This window comes from Aulonocara sp. 'chitande type north' Nkhata Bay, linkage group LG5, assembly GCF_057382095.1.
Source record: "Aulonocara sp. 'chitande type north' Nkhata Bay isolate Kocher_YH1m ecotype deep benthic linkage group LG5, A_spYH_male_GT1.1, whole genome shotgun sequence".
Classification (NCBI taxonomy): Eukaryota; Metazoa; Chordata; class Actinopteri; order Cichliformes; family Cichlidae; genus Aulonocara; species Aulonocara sp. 'chitande type north' Nkhata Bay.
Genome location: NC_141348.1, coordinates 46,165,990 through 46,187,723, shown reverse-complemented (window position 1 = coordinate 46,187,723; position 21,734 = coordinate 46,165,990). Strand labels below are relative to the sequence as shown.

General features: G+C 39.7%; 1 protein-coding gene across 3 annotated transcripts in view; it reads right to left on the bottom strand.

The window, feature by feature from the left end:
• The window catches only part of LOC147331499 (protein phosphatase 1 regulatory inhibitor subunit 16B-like), a 95,245-nt gene that overhangs the window by 35,039 nt on the left and 38,472 nt on the right, over positions 1–21,734 (bottom strand). For all 3 annotated transcript variants that reach the window (XM_086293868.1, XM_086293869.1, XM_086293870.1), the window contains exon 3: positions 3,084–3,154. In XM_086293868.1, the coding sequence (XP_086149994.1) occupies positions 3,084–3,154 (71 nt within the window). The remainder of the gene's footprint in view (positions 1–3,083; positions 3,155–21,734) is intronic.

Here is a 21,734-nt window from a genome sequence, read left to right as displayed (position 1 = left end):
CTGGGTGCTAATTTGAACTCTGGATGTCAGAACTTATGAAATAAAAGAGCAGTAAACATGTTTAAATGCTGCAAATCACTGTAGAGTAAAACTGTTATTGCCTGTATGGCAGTACTGTAATACTGTGCATGTGCATATACTTAGCAGACAGAAACAGTGAAAGCAAGTTTTTCCCCCTCAGATATTTTCAGGGTGAGCCCTCTGAACTGGCAGGCTACTACTTCCAATACAGCAGTTTTCCTTAAAATGAAGGACTGAGGCTGTGTTTCGTGTCCACGCTCCACTCACATTTACGCAAACAGACAAATGCATGTACGCTGATTTTAGACATCCCAGCTAAAGGAATCTGGATGCATTCATCGAAAAAACTGTAGTAAATACTGCAGTGTGTGTAGTTGTGTTATTGTACATACAGTGACCCCCTGCAGGACGCCTCCTGATTAATGTCTCGAGTCAGTGAAGCGAGACCAGTCCAGGACAGGTATGACACTTCATTTAGAGAACATCACTGCTACCTTCCTTCATTTATCTCACCTTCTGTCGGGTGTCTGTGTGTGTCTGTATGTGTGTGTATGTGTGTGTTCTCACACTCATTTCTTTCCCCAACATCCATTTCAGTATCTAGTTTACTGTCTCTGCTTAATCTAGCTTCTGAAAAACAAGATGACAAAATGAACACAGAAGAGCATTTGTGTGAATTTCCTTTGTGTGACTGTAATTTTTTACAGTGTGAGCGCATGCATGTGTGCGCGTGTGTGTCTGTATGCGTGTTGCTATTCATAGTCACGAAAAGGTCTCATCTTGAAGACACTGGCTGACCCATCCAAATAGCAGATTACCAGGTACACACACATTCAAAGCTGAAAAGTCAATCTGATCTCTTGGCAGCCCACCACTTTTAAAAACAGCATTCACACTGTTGGTGACTGATGGACTTCAATTTTCTCTTCCCCTGTTCATTTCACCGCCTCTCAGCAGGAGCCTGGATATTAGGCTGTGAACAACCAGGAGAGAGAGAAAAGGACGGCTGTTCGAGCTGAAGCAGACTGAGAAGCTAAAGAAGGAGAGAGGACATAAACTGTCAGGGGTACACTGAAATTGCACAAGGAGACAAACGAGAAGAGCGGGGGACGAGGAGCTAAAGAGCAGAGGGGAAGCCAAAGTCATAAATAAGCATCGGGCCTTCTGAAATGTTTAAATGTCATCACTCAGGAAGTCAGATTTGTTTTTATTTTACATTAAAATGTGACCCCACTTGGGGAAGGTTGAGAAAGTTTGATGACTTCCACATTGTAAACAACTGCTTTTTCACCCATAAAGTTGCCATCCAGACCTAAATAAAATCTAGAGTTTACTCTACGAGCTGCTTCAGCAATTGACATTTCAGCTCAGGAGGGACAAACAAACCGATGCAGTGAGCTATACCAGCAAGTTTATGGCCATCCTGCTCCTTCAATAATCCAGCTTTCTGCAAAATAAAATGTTCTCTCCTGCTCCCATGTTTCCAGGAATCTTTCAGCTCAGCGATGGACGCTGGGACTGAATAATGGCGATGTCAGAAAACCTACAACTGGGGTACAAAAAAGTTTATTTTTTAAATTCAAAGGCTGACTTTGTTTACTGAGAAGTTTAAAATGAAAAGTGACACGCAGAATTGATTTGGTTGAGGGGGAAGCTTTGATTATCATGTCAGTAATAGCTTTCATTAGCAAGTGAAAACAGGCCTCACATCCTCTATGAATATCCGACGGCAAAAAATGATTCATTTCCCCAAAACTGAACTCATTTCCGGACTATTAAAAATCATTTTTTCAATGTCAGAAAACCTCAAACATTAATTCCCACCCAGGCAAACCTCTCTGGAAATTATTTCATTACATTAGGGGCGATCGTGGCTCAAGAGTTGGGAGTTTGCCTTGTAATCGGAAGGTTGCCGGTTCGAGCCCCGGCTTGGACAGTCTTGGTTGTTGTGTCCTTGGGCAAGACACTTCACCCGTTGCCTAATGGTGGTGGTCAGAGGGCCCGGTGGCGCCAGTGTCCGGCAGCCTCGCCTCTGTCAGTGCGCCCCAGGGTGGCTGTGGCTACAATGTAGCTTGCCATCACCAGTGTGTGAATGTGTGCGTGAATGGGTGGATGACTGGATATGTAAAGCGCTTTGGGGTCCTTAGGGACTAGTAAAGCGCTATATAAATACAGGCCATTTTACCATTTACATTTCAACAAAGAGATGGTGATGGTGGAGGTAGAAAAAGCCTTGATGTTACAGCGTTCAATGAAAAACACATGATCAAAACAAAGAGATTAAAAAACGTTTTACACATATTATGTGTCTAACAATAGTAAATGTCAGCGCTGCCCCAATTAAAATGATTAACGGTGCATTTTTCTGAACATTTCCTCTACCTAATTATTATTTTCACTTCCCCAGTTGGTGCCTTTTTTTGCTTCTTGAAGCTCAGTGGTAGAGGTAAGAGACTGTCACAAAATACAGGAATACTCCACTGAGGTGCATATTTTTAAAAGGGCTGCATATAAACCGAATTCCAAACATGTTTGGATTTCACATGAAAAATAAATATAACCAGACTTTAATGACTGGCAAATCTCATAAATCCATATTGTATTCACAATAGAACCTGTTGGATCCGTTACCAAATAACCAGTAATCAGTTGAAAAATGTTTGTCCAGCTGTTTCTTTTAACTTTTCCAGCCTTTTGTTGCACCCTTACAGCTTTTGTTTGATTTATCGCCACCATCAAATTCAATATGAGGTAATATTTGTCTTAATATTTGTCGATTATGTTCAATCGTGAATAAAATATAGCTTTATTTTTCACAGCATCCCAACTTTTTTAGAGCTGGGGGTGTATATGACTAAAAAATGCTCGTAAAATACTGACATATTCTGCATGTCTTAATCAGGAAATTCAACAATCAGTATAAAAAAAGTGGATTAAAAAATGAGACTCAAATTATACATCAAGTTCTTAATCTTCTTTAAAAAAAAACAGGCAGAGTTAAAACGCATCAGAAAAGTCAAAGATGGACATAAAGAAGGACAGGTGGAGACAGATAATCTTACCTGATGCAGAGCTGTAAGGCCGTCTTCATTGCAGAGGTCTGGACTCACATTGTTCCTCAGCAGGTAACGAACTGTTGGCAAAGTGAAGAAAAGGAATATCAATAAAGCTGAACGTTGCACATACACTTCCAGGATGTCTTCGAGTGCTTTGAAAAACTGCACTTCCTTTTATAAATTTATCCCCTTGCTTTCGCATAATTAAAGTCCATTTTGTGGCTGAGAATTGAAAGATCTTTTCGTTTCTTTCGCCGCTTGTGAGGCACGTGTGTTGCGTGGTTATTCGGCTGTTTGGAGAATAAACAAATTAACAGATCCAGGTTAAAAGCACGACAACACCCTATATACCTTAATTCCTTTTAATTGCTGAAGAGGCTGCAGGTGCACTTCAACTTAACCTTTTAGTTAAAGGGACATCACCAATCAATCTACAATCCATTAATCCTGCAGTATAATCGTGATGCATCTCTGCAGGGACAATCTCTCAAATTATCAGCCCAGCCAGGATGTTACTCAACTGACCTTGGAAATACAGAGGAATGGGCGAAGGGTGAGGTGGGGATTGTTGTGACGGAAGATGGTGATGATGTAACAATGCCTGGGATTACACAGTTAGTCTTCCCAGACAGATAAAACTGCCACAATTCACAACATATCAAGTGCCAGTTGTCTGATTGCTAAACCTGCCGGCCTGAACAGGAAGTGGCACGTAGGGCTCCTCTGAGTGTCATAATTACTCCTGCTTTTTTTTTTTTTTTTTGGGGGGGGGGGGGGGGGGTTATGGCTGTCATCTTCCCAGACAAAAGACACCTCGTGAGTGGTTGAATCAGATTATGATGCTGAACGCTGAGAGAGAGACATGAGATGGTAATTATCACATCATGGCTCTGTACACACTGACATCACGCAGCATGTGCACGTTTCACAATAATCTTTGTACAGCTGTCTACCTAAATCAGGCTTCACTTTCTCTATAAAGACTATTTTAAAATCACATTTTCCTTTTTCTCATTTGACAAATTTTGATGTGAATGCTCAGATGTGCATTTTTGTTCTGTAACAACTGATCTTGGCCACTAAAAATGTAACAACAATTTCCACAGATGTTTAAAAAATAAATAATGTGTCATGAATTCAAGCACTTTACACAACAAGATGCCAATCACTCATATTCAGGAATGCAATTATCCTTTTAAACATCAAAGTAATTACACCGATTGGCAGAATTATCCGTCTCACACGGTAACATTTATCTGCCATGCTGACAACTGTAACATTGTTTGCTCCACATCTGGTCATCTAATGGGGAGAGATACCCAGTATCTTACCACAGAAAATGTCAATCAATACTGAGCAGGTCCATTGTCCTTTACTATATAACCTCTGATTTAGATTCAACTCTAGTAAAGTAATTAATAAAGAACAGTCTGTGTGTTCTGTGAGAGGAGAAGAAAAAACTTAATCAACCAACCAACCAACCAATCAATAAACCCGTCATCTCAAACTGTAAAGTGTATTGTTGGGGGTACAGAGTACTAATTGAAACCTGCCTAGCTGAATGTATCGACATTTTGTCAATATTTCACTTCTCTGCTCATTATAACATCAATATGCGGTTTAGATTGCGCCATCTTTTCTTTATTTTGAGCACGAGTATATTTCAGCTCCTTTCAAGAACCTTTTGCATGAAAAAAACGAGCAGCAGATGAAAAGCAGGGTCTTCGGGAGGAGCTGTGCCTGGCATCTTTTGGCAGAAATCTTCTGAAAGTTAAGAACAGCTCGAGCTCCCAGGCGAACGCCCATGATATGACCTGCATTTTTTTGTGACAGCTAATAAAGAGCAGGGAGGCAGAGTGCGCTACAGAGGGAGGTCACGATAAGAAGCTGAATACAAATGGAAGTGGAAGGTTCAGTATTTAAGCACACTGGCTGAGTTGTTTCCTCTATGTGGGGGTTTAATTGAAGCACTGCTTAAAAATAATGGCAGATTGTCATAATGGAAGAACACTGTGCTCTGAGTAAAATGTGGCTCAGGGAGTCCTTTTTCCATAATAAAATACAATGATTAAAGTGCAGCCATTATCAACCTATTTCTATTACACAGCTTCCTAAAACCTGCATTGATTAGACCTCAGTTAAGCTTTTGATATTCACCCACACCACAGCAGTATAACTGTTATATGTTACTTTGAACACTTTTGGCATCGTCACAGTACGTCTACAACTTGAGTTGCTCTTAAAACCCAAAGACGCTGAACCAAACCAGAGAAAATGGGCTACTGCAGCATCACGCACTTGTGCAAAATCTAAGAGAGGAAATAATGATGAGTGCTCAGAGAACTGAACCAAGGTTATACAGTGCAAGCTCAGTCTGACTGCATCCCATAAACGCCATAAACACTTCCCTCGTTTTCTTCCATTTTCCTCCCCAGTGACATGGGTGGGAAAATATAATTGCTCTGCATTAATATTTTATTGGGTGGCCACAAGTTAGTAATGCATTAGGGGAAGATAAGTGAGTGTTGGCTAGACATTACAGTAGCAACTGACAAAGAGATGCACATGTATGACTATCAAATGTAATAAAGCTAAGACTGTGTGGTTGATGGTGAGTGAAGTACTTCTGCTTTTATCTCCAAGTCCTTAATTTAGCACTTGTAAAAAATAAATAACTAAATAACAATAATAATTTGCATATATTGGAAATTTCTGGGGGTGACCATGAGTGCTTAGAAAAACTTGGCAGATCTACGAATCCATGCTAACAACAGCTCACAGGGAAATGAAATCATTATCCAGCTTCCCAGTTTTGGTTCTCCAATCCAGGCTTTTTAGGAGGTTCTATATATAGTCTAACAACATGTGTTATTATACACGCATAACATTTACTTCACAATGAGTTAAAGCAAAAACCTGCTTATTGCCTTTTAATAAGGCTCAGGAAACTCACAAGTAAATGGTGACCACAAGATGTAGAATGTTATTTACTGACCGCGCTAAACATTGCTCAGCAATAAATTTGAAAAATGTTGTGAGGTGGAATCGACAGCTTTGTTCATAAATACAGTTTTGTTTACTCTGAAAGTCTGTGCCTAGAGACTGAAGGCTAATATATATGTCAGACTAAAGCTTTATGGAGATTAGCACATTAGCGATAAGGTGAGTGGTGCAATCGTCTGGCAACAAGCGTGACAAACATTGCGGGATATTATGATGCGTCGCAAAAATAAGATCAATCCAAATCAAATGTATCTATGCTTCATGCATGGAGCTCGTCCAGTGTGCAGTAAACAACAGATTCAGTGTCATGTAGCCACAATTGAGTTATCATGTGCCCACACCTTACCAGCTTGTGGCCATGAGTTATTGATCTTTTCCCACCTATGTTGCCATGGGGGCTCTGTAATTTGCAGCCCTGTGTTGTTACAGTGTACAACCGGATTGTAAACACGAAGCCTCAGAGGAACTATGGGACTAACATCACTTTGCAGCTGCATCCTCTGTTATTTTCTTATAATGAGAGAGGGATTGTGTTTTCCTGGATTTCAAAATATAAAGGTCCTTCATTTGGCTAGGTGCGCAGACTATAGCTGAATATAAATTGCATCCATCAAGCACACAAAGTTAAAAAAAATGGCCCCCGTTCCAGGCAATTTCTTTATATTAAGGAGATGAAATGTCTGATGTCAAATGGAGTACCTCAATATGTGTCTAGTCATGTTAGAGTCCCTGAGGATTCAGTGTGATCGACCACAGCAGAGAATAACAGCCCCCTCGTAGCTAAATATTTCTGCTAAGTAACAAATCAAGCACCGACTGAATGCCGACACATGCCACTGTCTCTTCTAATTTCAGACTGAGTTTAAATTGCCACTAAGGCAATCAAAGACAAAAACTATCTATTAAAATAATTCGATTATTTGAGAATCTTACGACGAACTCACTTTAATATCTCTATTTTGGTCATAGGACGTCTGAAAGAAAGCAAAATATAAAGACAGATGAAGATATAAACGCATTCAGGATAGAACCCTCATCCACTTTATTTACACTTTCCTGATTCTTATTTTACAAATTAAATTGTCTGTATGGGGAAGAGAGGGCTGCCTACACAACACCCACCTCCTCCTGTCTGCATGCCAAAGGGCCCTTGAGCAAGAAAGTGAACCCAAAGTTGTTCGGGATGGTAGACGAGTACCTTGCATGAAAGCTCAGTTGCCAGTGCTATGTGAGAGTATGTGTGAGCCAAAATGTGTAAAGCACTTTGTGAACGACTAAAAGGGGAAAAAAGGCACAATACAGCAGAAGTCTGATAGCTGTGGAAATTATACATTTTATAAATATGTGAAAATCCACAAATGCGCATGCAGACAGCGCAGACACACTCAGACACATCAGACAGCGTAATGTGCCATTGGTTTTTAGGCTGAACTGCATCGATGCAAAATTGCTCTGTCTGTGACAGGGTGAATATGCTTTGGAGTTATGATGTGCGACGATAAGAGAGGTGTGAAAAATAAAACGTCAGACAACAATGGATGCAATCCACTAGAGGAGTGTTGTCACTTAATATTTATGAACCATGCTATTGGTATTTTATTTCAGCTATCATTTAATGTGTATTTTATATTGTTGTGTCTGGCCTGTCTGACTCGATTTGTGTTAGAATTCATTAAATTGCTCATGAAATTCAGATTCTTTACAATTTATGCAAACTGTAGTTTTAATAAAGCATATAAAGGGCAGAGAGTGTATAAAGTATAGGACCATAGACCTTCTAAAAATCAGAGAGAAAGACACAACAACAAACAGAAATGTCTCAACAAACAGGAGCATATTTTATTTTCTCGTTGAGCGTGTCCACACTTTAGGTAGCACAACATGCAGCTGTAGTTTAAAAGAAATGAATCAAATTTTCTACATTTTATTTGCATCAATATTGTTTTGTGTATATGTGACTTAGTGATGCTGTTGTGACTGACTCGTCTCATTTCAAATAAAATTCCACTGAGGTCAAATCTCCGTGACATGATTTGCAATAACGAGAGACTTCAAAATAAACCCCCTACCAGCTGAAAGATCGATCGCTGAAACACTTTTAAAATAAAAAAACCACAGAAAGCAAACATTATCATCAAAAAACCCACAACAAATAACACCCTTTTAGCAACATAAACTAATTACCATACTGTAATTAACAGATAACTTTGTGAGCATTTTAGCTGTCACAGGGGACTAAAAACGAATAACACCAAAACCTCATAACTTTATCTCTATAATTAAAATTATAAGCTCTGTTAAAAAGTCAATTAGCAGCTTTAGTAAGCTTCAACAAAAAACAAAACAAAAACAAAAACCAACAGGTTTTTAACTGAACTGCTTGACTTACTTTCCAAGTTCACTTTTTAGTTAACTTGCGTCTCCTGTGTCTAATTGTCAGAAAACATTGTAGCAGTTTAAAGGACCTGAATGTTACTGAATGTATCCATTTTCTTAACCACTTATCCAGCCAGTGTCGTGACCCCTGAACAGATCACCAGTCGATCACAGATTTAACGGAGACAGATTAACCCTCGTGCAAATACTCAAAGACGTGAGTCGACTGTGCTTGAAAAAAGAAAGTTCAGCAGTTAGGTCACGTCTCTCCTGAAAAAAAGATCTCAATCACAACTAGAAAGTGCATTTTCTGAAGAAACTGCAGTGTGAATGCTTGAATCTGAATGTATGCATTGAAATGAAATAATTACTGAATTTAAGTTAAAAATATTGAATGAGATAAAAAAAAAAACCCGAATTTAACCTGAAAACAAAAGTGCTGAACTGCTAAAAGCTGAAGGTTACACAGAAGAAGAAGTTGGAAAAAAGCTGAAAATGTTTTAATTGTAAATTAGAAAAACCTAAGAAATGAGAAAAGAACATTTAGAGTCAGAAAACATCTGAAAGAATATTAAAAGGTCATATTCTTTGAATCACTGAATGACTCAAATGTGATCCCTCCACTTTGATCCACACAGTTTAAAAAGTTTAAATGCCTGAGCTTTGAAAGACAAGATGTTGGAAAGAAAACAATAATGGCGACAATTTGAGGGTAAAATGATGGCTGTAACACTGTGGACACAGCAGCAGTTGAAAGAGAAGTGTTTAAGATGAATCTTGGGACAGTGGCAGGCAGAGCTCGTTAAGCAGGCAGGTGTGAGCCTGGTTGCTATAGTGACTGCACCCAATGGCTCCATACACACGTACACAGACATGCGCCTCACTTTTGCTGCTTAAAATGAACAGAAAAGTCAGGCCGAAACAAATCGCTCCCAAATGAAAAGTATAGGTCGTATTGACGAAATTCTTTCACCGTGAGCGGCAGCAATGTCCACTCTACCTAATTCTCAGTTTTCATGCCTGTGGAGTTTATTATATGGACGTGGTGACAGTGTAAAAACACCATGCTCTTCTGATTTTCAAACCAACCTTCTGAGCCGTTTTAACATTAGAGTCTATGGAAGAGTTGGAGGGAGGAGGCTGTGCATTGGTGACATTTATGAAAGAACCGTAACACCTAGGACAATAGTAAACACATTGGATGAAAGAGGACAGCCATGGCTACGTTTTGAGGGTAAAATCATACCTGTAGAGCAAACGCTGTGGACACAGCAGCAGTTTTAAAAAAGATTTTAAGATTAATTTTTTTGCTCCTCTCACTCTAGCAGTTGAGCTGCCTCACTCTAGCCCCAACATTCCGTCCCATACACACCCATTATAAACTCTGAAACGGGTGAAAAAACATCATGAAACTTAAACTGGAACTGAAGAAAAAGTATAATAGATATTGAAAAGATAAATACAAGTTGAATAGTTGAATGTCTTGTCTTCGTTTTAAAGTTTGAATGGTGGCTCTATGTCAATGTATGTGGAAGTAGATACAGTTTAAAGAGGAGGAAGTTGAATGAGAATTTGAAGGGTCTCCCCATTGAAATACATTATAAATTTTTGTTGAAAAAAGTTGAATAAAATTAAAAATATAAATGTTAAAAATGAGAAAAAATAGAAGCAATGTTGTCCAAAAGAATAGGAATCTAATGGTGTTTGAATGGTTTTTCTAAGTTGAACGGTTTTGAAGGAGTAGGCTTTCAAAAAACGTACGGAATAGATAATAATAATAATAAAATATAATAATAAAGATTACAACAACAATACTGTGAATGCTTTTCAAGCATTCACACTAATAAGACTTTTACCTGGATAAATGAAGGAAAGCTGGCTTTTATTCAAAAATCTCACACTCGGATCGACGTTTTCTGTCTGAAAGAAGTTGCAATAATCTAACTATACAGGCAGATCTTTCTCTTATTTCTAGAAAGAACCACATCATCATTTCCATATACCAATCAGCTGGCCTTATAATGCTGAACATACAAGAGCACGAGTGATAAAAACTGGAACACTGAGATGGCTGCTCTACTTTTGATCAGCAGCACATGGACTTATCTCACTGATGGCACAGCCGTTTTATGACAAAGGGAAAGGGGAATTTCAGAAGATACCTGACATATAAACCGTAGAGTGAGGGCATAAGGGGTAAAATGCAGTCATAAGTTATACAGACAGATTCTGGAGTACCAAAAGATTCACAGGAGGGAAAGAAAAGCGCAGAAAGTAAAATTGAGTTGGCGACAACCCATGAATGTGATTCCTATCAGTCTGTACCAGTACCCTGTGGGACGGAGCAAACACACAAACAGAAAAATCTTTAAAAAGCAATCCATTACATGCAGGAATCACCATGGCAATTATCTGCATACCGCACAATCCACTAACACAAATCCCATGCACGTCTTCCTGGGTGGGTCCCATAAATTCCCACTGAGGGAGTAGACGGAGTTGGACGAGATGCTTCCCCAAAGATAAAAGATACATCAACAAATAACGGTGCAGGAACAGAAACCCACCCTTCCTTCCGGTTATCATCAAGTACAGTGTGTGTGTGTGTGTGTGTGTGTGTGTGTGTGTGTGTGTGTGTGTGTGTGTGTGTGTGTGTGTATGCATGAGTTGGAGATGGAAGAAAATCCTACACCAGTTATTTAGGTCCCAACTTTCCTGAACACAGATTATTGATAAGAAGATATTTCCACACAAAGACGCGTGTTCTGAATTAAACTATGAGATATCTACAGGACCAAAAAGGACTCTATAGCTTTCCAAGTCTTCTCTTATTAGAGCTATAACTCCTCTTTACTGCCTAAAGCTAGCAAAATAACATTTTGAAGGAGTAGTTCCAGTAGGTGATTTCGGGATGATAATAATGCACTGATAATAATACACAGCAAGTCAGCAAAGATCACAAGGCTCACTGGTCTACAGGAGATGGAATAAATGAGCCGGCTACGCCTGAACTAAAGCCCTAAGTACTCCACTGTGCATAATACAAATACATATTACCGCCGTGCCTGTTCAAAAACACCGGCCAACACCTTCTGATGATAAAGGCTCACGCAGGACTTCAACATTAGCATACCATTGCAAAGGGTGAGCGCAAACCATCATATGAGGACTGCTCATGCAAACAAATTCTCACTCAATGCTCGAATTCCTTCCACAGCAATACACCCACTAAGTGTAAGGTGGCCACACACATAGAACCAGACTCCTTCCTTTAGAGGAGGGCTTTCATGATATGAAAATAGCACAGTGGTGTAAACAAACTGGTAAGCAGTGGTAAGTAACCAGTTCACTTACCACTGCTACTATCTGCAATGATATGTGAATTAACAACATAACATCTATATTTATTTTTTATGTATCATGGTTATTATAAATACATGGTAGTCACCCTTAGTTTATAGTTAAAAATCGACTTTATAGACAAAACTATTGGGCCACACCTCTTCAGTTATTTTTTCATTCCCATCGTCGCAGGTGTATAAAGCCAAGCACCTGGCCATGCACTTCGGCTTTACAAACATTTGTGAAAGCTAAAGCTTGTTTTTCGCTGAGCTCACTGACTTCAAGTGTGATGCTGTAAAAGGACGTCACCATTGCAACAAGTCAGCTTGGATAAGCTGTACATGTGGAAACAATTAAGAACCATGGCAACAGAGAGGGGTCTCACAGAGTGGGTGCACAGTGCATATAAGTGGCAACACTCTGCTGGACTCAATGACAGCAGCACTCCAAAACCTCATCTGGAATTAACATCAGCACAAAATCTGTGCACCAGGAGCTTCGTAGCATGGGTTTCAATGTCAGAGCAGTTCCTGTAGGTGTAGAGTATAGTGTGCAATACGTTATACTGTATGTGACATTACATGATACTGATATTTAATTGTTTAAAATCAAAGTTATTATCAATAAACAGTTACTTTTTGAGGCGTTTCTTCAATTATTCTTTTCAAACAAAGAACATATTTCACAGATCAGAGTCTTGGGCGGATATCTGTGAAATTGGGGTTATCACTAAAGAATACCTCTCAAGGACCTTTCACTTTAACATCATCATAAGATCCACATTTGTGGTTTTCTTAAGAAGTCTTAGGTGGATTTCCATGACGTTCAGACCTGGCAGGTGTGCCACAGGATGGACTGTATGGTAAATTTGGTGCAAGACGTTTTGAACAAATAAAGCAAAACTAGTAAGTGTGCAATTTTTTTTATGGCTGGTTAGCGAATCAACGTGCTAAAATGTGTTTGCACTGTTATTGTGAACATTTCACTAAGGTGATTAAAGCATTTAGCAACAGGTCTACCACGGGGTGCTTTCACAGAGCTGCCAACAGAGCGGACAGTTGGTGCTGTTTCAATAATAGTCAAAGTAATGCAGAAAGTCGACTGACAGAAAAACAACTGTTAACATTTAACAAATATCAGAAAAAGACTGGTGCACGGGTTTCCCTTAGTCATATATAATTTGAAAACTGAAACATTTTGAACCGTTGATCAGATAAAAGAAGAGATTTTCGATGACAACTTGAGCTCTGAAACTTTATTTGCCACTTTTATAAGTCATGTTTCACAACTGATAGACCAGTAATTCATAAAATACTTGGAAAAAATGTCCAGTTCATTCTTCTTCTTCGTCAATTATCCTGTAGAAAACCTCTTTTTCAACACAGACCTATTTAAAACTGCACAGTTTACAGCACCAACTGTAAACATTCATGCAAAAACAAGCAGTCATTTCTAAACACTGTGTGGAGTTTTGAGATTAAATTTTAAATACATGTCTCTACACCAGGTTTGTGCACTTTCATCTGAATATACAGAGTTCTCATTGATCATTTCATTGCATGCTGAATCTACTGAACAGCCTTCCCCCTTAATGCAGCTATACAGATGTAGATCATTCTGGGTTCATTTTAAGACCCTACTTGTTTCAGTTCACAAAACTCTGTAGATCACTGCTAAGTTAACGGATGCACAGATGCTCTTATCTTTTATTTTAATGTCTTTCAAAGAACAAAAGAAGAACAGTTATTAGAATGGATATTCTTACTTTAAGGGTTTATCTGATGATCCTGACTGCCACCAATCCAGTCAGTCTGGTCATATCTCACACCCATTGCTCACTGATAAGAGGGAATCACCAGTAAAGTGAGGATCGAGTAAAGACTGTGGTATGAGAGAGCCTGCTTGAGGTTCAGGTCTGAGATTATTCCTCATGGACAATTGATTTTCTTTCCAGTGTGTCCCTTTTTATATTAAAGAGACAAATATTTGTTGTGCTGCAATAATAGCTGCCACAGTATCTCTTAAACCACACTGATACCTATTAGAGTGCTTTATCCAATATACCCACCATCTCACAGCCCTTTATAAACCCTCTAAAACTGTGATATGAGGGGAAGCCGGTTCTAATATATAAAATGCTAGGCTGGTATTTCTGTAAAACATTATAAAATGATTCAGATTAAATACCATGAGGGGGTTCTTGAAGCTCCATTAACAAAAAATGACATTTTTCCAAAAAAATTTAAAATGAACAAAATGTATTTTTTGCTATTTCCTTAAAAAAAAATAATGGATGGGAAACTTCTCAGATTTTTTTAAGGAAATAGCATCCAGTAATGCGGGCCACTTCCCCATTTCCACTTCACATTTCCCGTGCAAAATAAGCATATCCCCTGCCCCCTCCCAAAAAAGCTTAACTTTGACATTTTTTGCCTCTTCCTGCACTGATTTAGACGAGTAATCCTAATCAAACACATAGCCAAACCAAATATGTAAGCACTTATGCCCAGCTTGATTTTCTTTTAAATAAAAAAATAACAAAATAAATCAAATGAAATAAATAAATTACAACCATCCATCTGAATAACCAACCACCAAAACAACCATCTTCAGTTATCTTAACATATGTATACAAACAACTTAGAATTGATACACTCGCTATAAACAATTTATGATTTCACTACTTGTATGTGAAACATCGCTTCTAGTGATGAACCCAGAGAATTGTGAAATGTTACAGCTGCCTCGAGTTTCACTCTACTCTCTGTAAACATCTTCGAGCTAGGCTTTAAGTTTTCATCTCAGCGGTTTATTTCATCCCGTCGTTGTTGAAATCACTCACAATCTCCAAACTTTCATATGTAACACAAACGTACATTTCTTTACGTGGGTCTGCCACCAGTTTCAGGATGCAGTTCAAAGTTCATCATCACATTGAGAGCTTTTCATTTTTTTAGGCAGTAGCCATGACAAAAAAAGAATCAGAAGAAGAAAAAATAAATACTGCAGCCCTTTATCACGGGCCAAAATCTGATGTCGGGTCTGTTTTTTTGTTCTTCACTCCAGGCTCAAGTCAAAAGGAGATTATCTTTTGAAGGATGTAGCTGCTAAACTTTGGAACTTTCTCTCCCTGGACTAAGATATGTGGGCGCCTTAAAAAGCGGCCGAATGATTAGACTGGATTTTGTTTGATACAATGTTTTCTATACTTTTGCATTTCGGCCCTTTATTCGTTTGCAAATGTGTTTTAACTTAAATGTAAAAGGTGAAATATAAATACACATTCAGGCGTGCTTTACATTCCATTCATCTGACAACTTTAAGTGATTATTTTAAAACATTGGAAAACGTTTCACTATGTTTTAAGACAACTGAGACTGAATAGTACATTATGAGACAAACACCAATATCATGGCTGTGCATGTCACTGTGGCCCGGGTCTGAATGGCGTTATTTAAAAAGATCAATAAAGTTAGTTATAGCATGTATCATGCATCACGCCTGAAAGGGGCTTTACTTAGTAAGTTGTGTAGTTTTTTTCAGATCTTCAGTTTACTGTTTTGATTCGCTCACCTCAGCTGTGCTGCTGCATTTCAGTGAAAAGGCTCAAAGAACCCATTTATAAGCCGAGCTGCAAATTATGGATACAAAAAGTCAGGACATATCAGATGAACGTAGTGGAGCATTCATCGGCTAATGTGACTACGGCTTCTCAGCTAATGTGCATCTTGATGAATCATTTTCAGTTGAATTAACAGAAAACATGAAAACATTTCAAGTCATGATAAACATTAGCTAACTGCTAAAAAGCTGCAATTACGCGGTGTCTTTTGGAGCATTTTAGAGATCGGCTGATAAGCTACGTTAGGCTTTTGCAACCACCCCATTTCAATCATTTCTTTGCTGCATTAAAATGAGAATGGAAAAAGGGGCTGATGCATTGCACATGCTCACCAGAGTGAATCATTTCTTACAAATTAGATATTTTTTATCTTAATGCAACCAAATAGCCCCAAACGATGTCAGTGCAGCAAATGAACAGTTACTTTCCAAACACAGGCATTCAGGCAGCCAGGTAGCCGTTTCTGTCTTCCTGTCAGCTGTGCAGAAAAGTAGGCCACTCTGCACGTCCATAAGTAGCAGCTAAATGACATTGGTTTTACTAGGACGTTAGGAAAGAAGATCATTAATATAATTAGCATTCCGCTGTGTGTTATAATTATCCTCCACATGATGAGCTATAAAGCGACTTTAATTGTATGTTACGCTGCCTTAACAGATGTAGTTAGATAGCACCGCGGGGAAAGCAACAGAAAGACCAAACAAACTGTGGATTGGGATGCAGAAGGTGCTCGCAGGGTCTCGGTGAGCAAACTAAAGCTGGAGCAGAATAAAAATTAATTAATTAATTAATTGGATGAAAGAGGACAGCGATGGCTACGTTTTGAGGGTAAAATCATACCTGTAGAGCAAACGCTGCGGACACAGCAGCAGTTTTAAAAAAGATTTTAAGATTAATTTTGATGTGGGCCAAAGTAGAGGATTAAACTACGATAATCATAATAATCGCTTTTCTCCGTGAGAGCTCATATGATGTACCGAGAAAACCAACCAAACGAGGCTTCATCGTGAGTCACATCACATCCAGTGCAGAGACAGATGGGAGAGAGGCACAATCATTTAAAAAGCTTCCAGAACATTTCAACTGATCCCCCTCTCCAGATAGATCCCCAACCTCAAGCCAAGCTGCCCTAAACCACCACGTTGGTAGCAACTGCTACTCAGTTCTACTCAACCATTCCTGCAAACACACTGACATAACTGAGAAAAATTCTACACGTGGAGGTCACAAATTCATATGATAAACATGCGACGGTCTGATGACTTTATGACACACACAAGAAAAGAAAAAAATCTACACGCACTAATTGTAATTGTCACTTGCTCTGTTTTTTATCCATAGCTGCTGTGCTTTCCCTAGACATTGTTTAAAGTTTATTCATAACACTTCACATGTGCCATTCCTTAAACTGACACGTCCCAGCTCCACTTTCTCTCGAGCAGGAGAGGATGGATGACCTACAAAGACGTTCACTCCCTCGTGCACTCGTCTAAACATTTTCTTAGCCTACACAAGATTGTCCAAAATGAGATACGGTCTCATTACTGGTTTCATTTTAACACAGACTTCAGTCATGCAGATGAGTTATCAATAACTTAACGGCTTCCCAGCCTTATGGATGAGACTTAATTATCGGTTTGCATCATCAACCTTTTAATTTCTCATTCCTCCACCTCTTTTCATAAGGGTGGCGCCCACAAACATCTAACTAGCCTGGAAATGAACTGAGTGGTTCAAATGCCAACTTTTTACTACAAGAAAAGAATTAGTCAATTCTCAAGAGTTGATTTTACTTCCAATGTTACACTTGGCACTTGCCGATTATTGTTCCACTGAGGATATCTGAGGCTTCTTCTCTGTATTGATTGGCACATCCTCAGGCTGTAAACAGCTGCAGCGGTTGCCATTTACTCATCGCAGCTCAGCTCCATTTCTCCTGTTTGGATTTATGGCTTCGGTAATACCTCATATAGACGGCATGACGGTGGGCTATGTTCCTTGAAACCTTTCAAAATGTATTTAGCTTAATTTTTAAAAACGTGAAATACTGTCTAGATTCAAAAACACATCAGGCTTTACCTTCTGCATGGATAACATCCTCTGACTTTCAGCACGTGCAATTAAGAAGCTACTCAAGATGTTTCTGGGATTTAACATTATCGGTCTAAGTGTTGTTAATGTGGCTGCCCCTTTTTGATTTGTTGCGGTCTAATCCTTGTTGGATAATCCAGAATCCTATTGAAGGATTTATGGTGGGGGCCTGTTTACTCACTGTGAAGGTGGGCATGTGGAGAGACAACCTAAGATATTATGAGGTGGCTTAGAAGAAGCGAGGGAGCAGCGGGATGCTGAACAAGCACTCGGGGGATTGGCAACGGTGGATCAACCTCGATCCACATTGATGCTTAAACGCCTTCAGCGAGCCACCGTGCAGGCAGGTGGGCTTCAATCACAGCCACTGATAAGATGCAATCCTGCTGCTGGATTTATTTGGAGCTCTGTTCCAATTTCACCATTTAGGATCCTAAAATGTTTATTTTCCCTATTTTTCTTCCAGCTGTGCTTCCTGTTATCTCCTGGTATATTTCCATTAAGATGGCTTCAGCAAATACAATACCAGCAATGCTATTCCAACTCTTTAATATCAGACTAAAATATTCTGATCTGACAACACTATCACTCAACAGCACATGTGCACTTTCCAAACCTGTAACACCGTGGCTATGATGAAACAGCAGTTCATCTGATCATTAACACAAATATCTAATCAGCCAAGTCAATGCCTGCAGGCTTGCAGACGTGGTCAAGACGACCTGCTGAAGACCAAACCGAGCATCCGAATATGACAGGAAGGTAATTTAAGTGACTTTGAACGTGGCGTGATTGCTGATGCCAAACAGGCTGGTCTGAGAATTTCCAAAACTGCTGATCTACTGGGATTTTGCACACACTCATCTGTGTGTTTACAGAGAAAAGGTCTGAAAAAAAGAGAAAATATCCAGTGAACGGCAGTCGTGGAAATGCTTTGTTGATGTCAGACGAGAGGAGAATTGTTCAGAGGAGAGCGCTTTGAGCTAAGAGGAAAGCAACAGCAATTCTAATCACCGGTTGTTACAACCAAGGCAGAAGAGCAAAAAGTTGAAGCAGGTGGGCGACGGCAGCAAAAGACCACACCAGCTTAACAACAGGAAACTGGGGGCACAATTTGCACAGGCTCACAACGATTGGACAAAAGAAGAATAGAAAACATCTCCTGGTGTGACGAGTCTCAATTTCTGCTGCGACATTCAGATGGTACCATCAGAATTTTGTGTAAACAACATGAAACCATCCAGCCCGTCTTCTATCAGCAGTTCAGCCTGGTGCCGGTGGTGTGATGGAGTGGGGGATATTTTCTTGGCACACCTTGTGCCCCTTAGCATCGTTTAAATGCCACAGCCGAGCTGAGTATTGTTGCTGACCATGTCCATCGCTCTGTGAACACAGTGTGCACATCTTTTGATGGCTGCATCCGGCAGCATAACATACTATGTCAAAAAAAAGAAAAAGAAAAAAAACTCTCATCACATCAAAGTAGTTTCTTGAACATGACAAGTACTACACTCAAATGGCCAAAGTGGCAGAGGAGATTGATGTACAGCTGACAAATCTACAGCAACTGTGTGATGCCATCATGTCAATGTGAACCAAAATCTCTGAGGAATGTTTTCCAGCACATTGATGGATCTATGCCGCAAAGAATTACAGCAGTTCTGAAGCCAAAACTAGGTATTAGCCAGGTGTACCTAAAAAAGTGGCCTGTGAGCTTTTCCTTTCAATAAATCTCAAACGTGTGTTGTCTACGGTTTAGTCCACCCACGCCAGATGTACTTAAGGTCAAGTTAACCTAGTTGCCACAACCACATCCGACGGCCTCTTGCATGCTATGCCACGGAGCTGCAGCAGTGATGATGCAAAATTTGTGCCTTTGCAGCTGAGTAGCTTGGGGCCAAGGCTGCGTGGCCCTCTCTGCCTGCCTCAGTTACCATGGAAATAAGAGTTAACTTGAGAGTTGGGGATCTCCCGAGAGAATTGACTGATGTGAAAGAGGGAAGAGGAGGGAGATCTTAGCGAGCCCATTGGCAGCCTACCGCTTAATAACCACGGTTCAGTTAAGATGTGCCTAAAATAGGAAAGAACAATGATGTAATATGTAATTCCACGTATAATAATTTAATTTTGCATGCAAGTTTGCAAAAAGGTGCACACATGAGAAAGAAATCCAAGTGAACAGAAGAGAAGCGTGCTGTAGTGAAAGTAACAGGCACAATGTAGCAGAGGTACTCAGTGGTCAGTTCCAATCAATAACCCTTTGTTGTTGTGCAGCAGTTACACAGTGTCCGAACACGAGACCAAACAAGCCAAAATTCAGATAATTCCTCGCTCCAGTGCATCCTTCCCTTCTGACTGGACCAATTCCTGACACCATATCACAGACGTTCATCCTCAGCACAGCCTCATTGATGTGTCCAGCACCATAATGTTGTTCCTACTTCTGCATCAAGCATTGTGAATTCCAAATTATGTCACATGACCAAGATGATTCAGCCCCCCCTGCCCGAAAGCTTCGCCCAGGCTGAGGCACATGAACAGAGAGGAGACAGCAGTGCCACTGTTGCTGCTCTCCCTAGCACACAATGCCCGAGGAGCTCCGTCTGACGAGTCGAAGAAGACAAATCCAAGGGAAAGAGAAAGACAAGGGCAGCAAAAGATAATGACAACGATAAGAGAAAGATCAGAGTTTTGTTAACCTGCAGGTAGCCTGAGAAACCACCCTAACTACAAAAGGCCAACCAGGAAAGAAAAGGAGGAGGAAAATACATCCAAAATTTCAACACTCCTGCAGTTCAGATGTTAAAAAAAGAAAAAAGAAATTCAGCTTTTTAGAATCCACTGAAGTCAGGCGAATGAAACTAGTCCTCCTAATCACAGGAGCATTTGATAGATGCCACCCTCGCAAGGCTACGCCTCATTGTCGCAGCTCTGCTCGTAGCAATGAAATGCCAGATCCCACTTGAGTAATCAACCACTCCAATGTCACATAAAATCAACGATTATGAGGATGAAGAGGCAAAAAGGAAGGGGGGTGGGGGGGGATGCAAAGAGCCAATGGTGAAAGAGCCTTGATTTAGCCTCGAGTAAAGTAGCATATTTTCAAAGATGCAGGGATAGTTAAAAAAAAAAAAAAAAACACAAAAAAAAAAACCTCGTCTCAGTCAATGAATAAATGAACAAAGCATAAAAGTGCCATATGGACCTTTATGATGCAGATTAGATGAAGTGAATGCAGAAGTTTTGCTTGACAGATTTAACCGTGTGATGACTAATTAAAAGTCTCACAGCGCAGCCAACACCGTTCTATTGCATCAAGATGAATTATTATCCTTTAGGACTGTAACTTTAAAGCAAACACAAAGTGACTGTTTCATAATAAGGCTTCCAATCTACCAAACTGATCAAAGAGTCCACCTAATATAAAATCATAAAACAGAAAATAGACAGAAGTTAGCAGTAATTATTTTTCTGTCCACTAAATAAGCAAATATTAGACACAAATATCGCACAACAGAGACACTTATTCACAGATTTTCACATTATTGGTTACAATGAAGCAACTCAAGCATATCAAACAGACGTCAGGACAGAGCAGTAACTGTTGAGGGATACATGCAACGCCCGTGTCCTAACAGACCGCTCACCCTTTTAGTGACCTGTGTTTCAGCACATGATGCACGACACCGGCTGACCGGCTTACTCCACAGATGTCACAGGTCATCCCCGGCTTAACTGAACATGTGAGTAAACAACCTCATGTTCTGGGTTAGTAGTTAGTCCTGAGTAGAAAAACAAAAGAGCCAAAATTTTCCTTTTTCTTTTTTAAGTAGAGTTTGTGTTTAACATCAAATATCACAGATCCTTACTATTAAATAAAAAGAAATCCAGGGGGGAAAAAGAACAAGCAAATCCAGGACACATTAAAGTCTACATGCCTCTAATGGACGGCTAAATAGCTTGTCATATCACTGGTCTTATATCACACCTAGTGGTTTATAAAGCCATTTGAAAGCAGGGATAGGTAATAAGCCTCGGGCAGCTTTTAGTGGCTGGTAAAAAAGTTCATCCTTTTATGTCTGTGAGAGCAAATCATCAGAAGTTTACCAATTCTCTTTCGTCTTGGCCCGACATTATCACGGCAATCTAACACAGAGCAGTGACATTAATCTCACAGAGTGACCTACATCATCACTGCACATTTATTTTTTCATGGCACGACC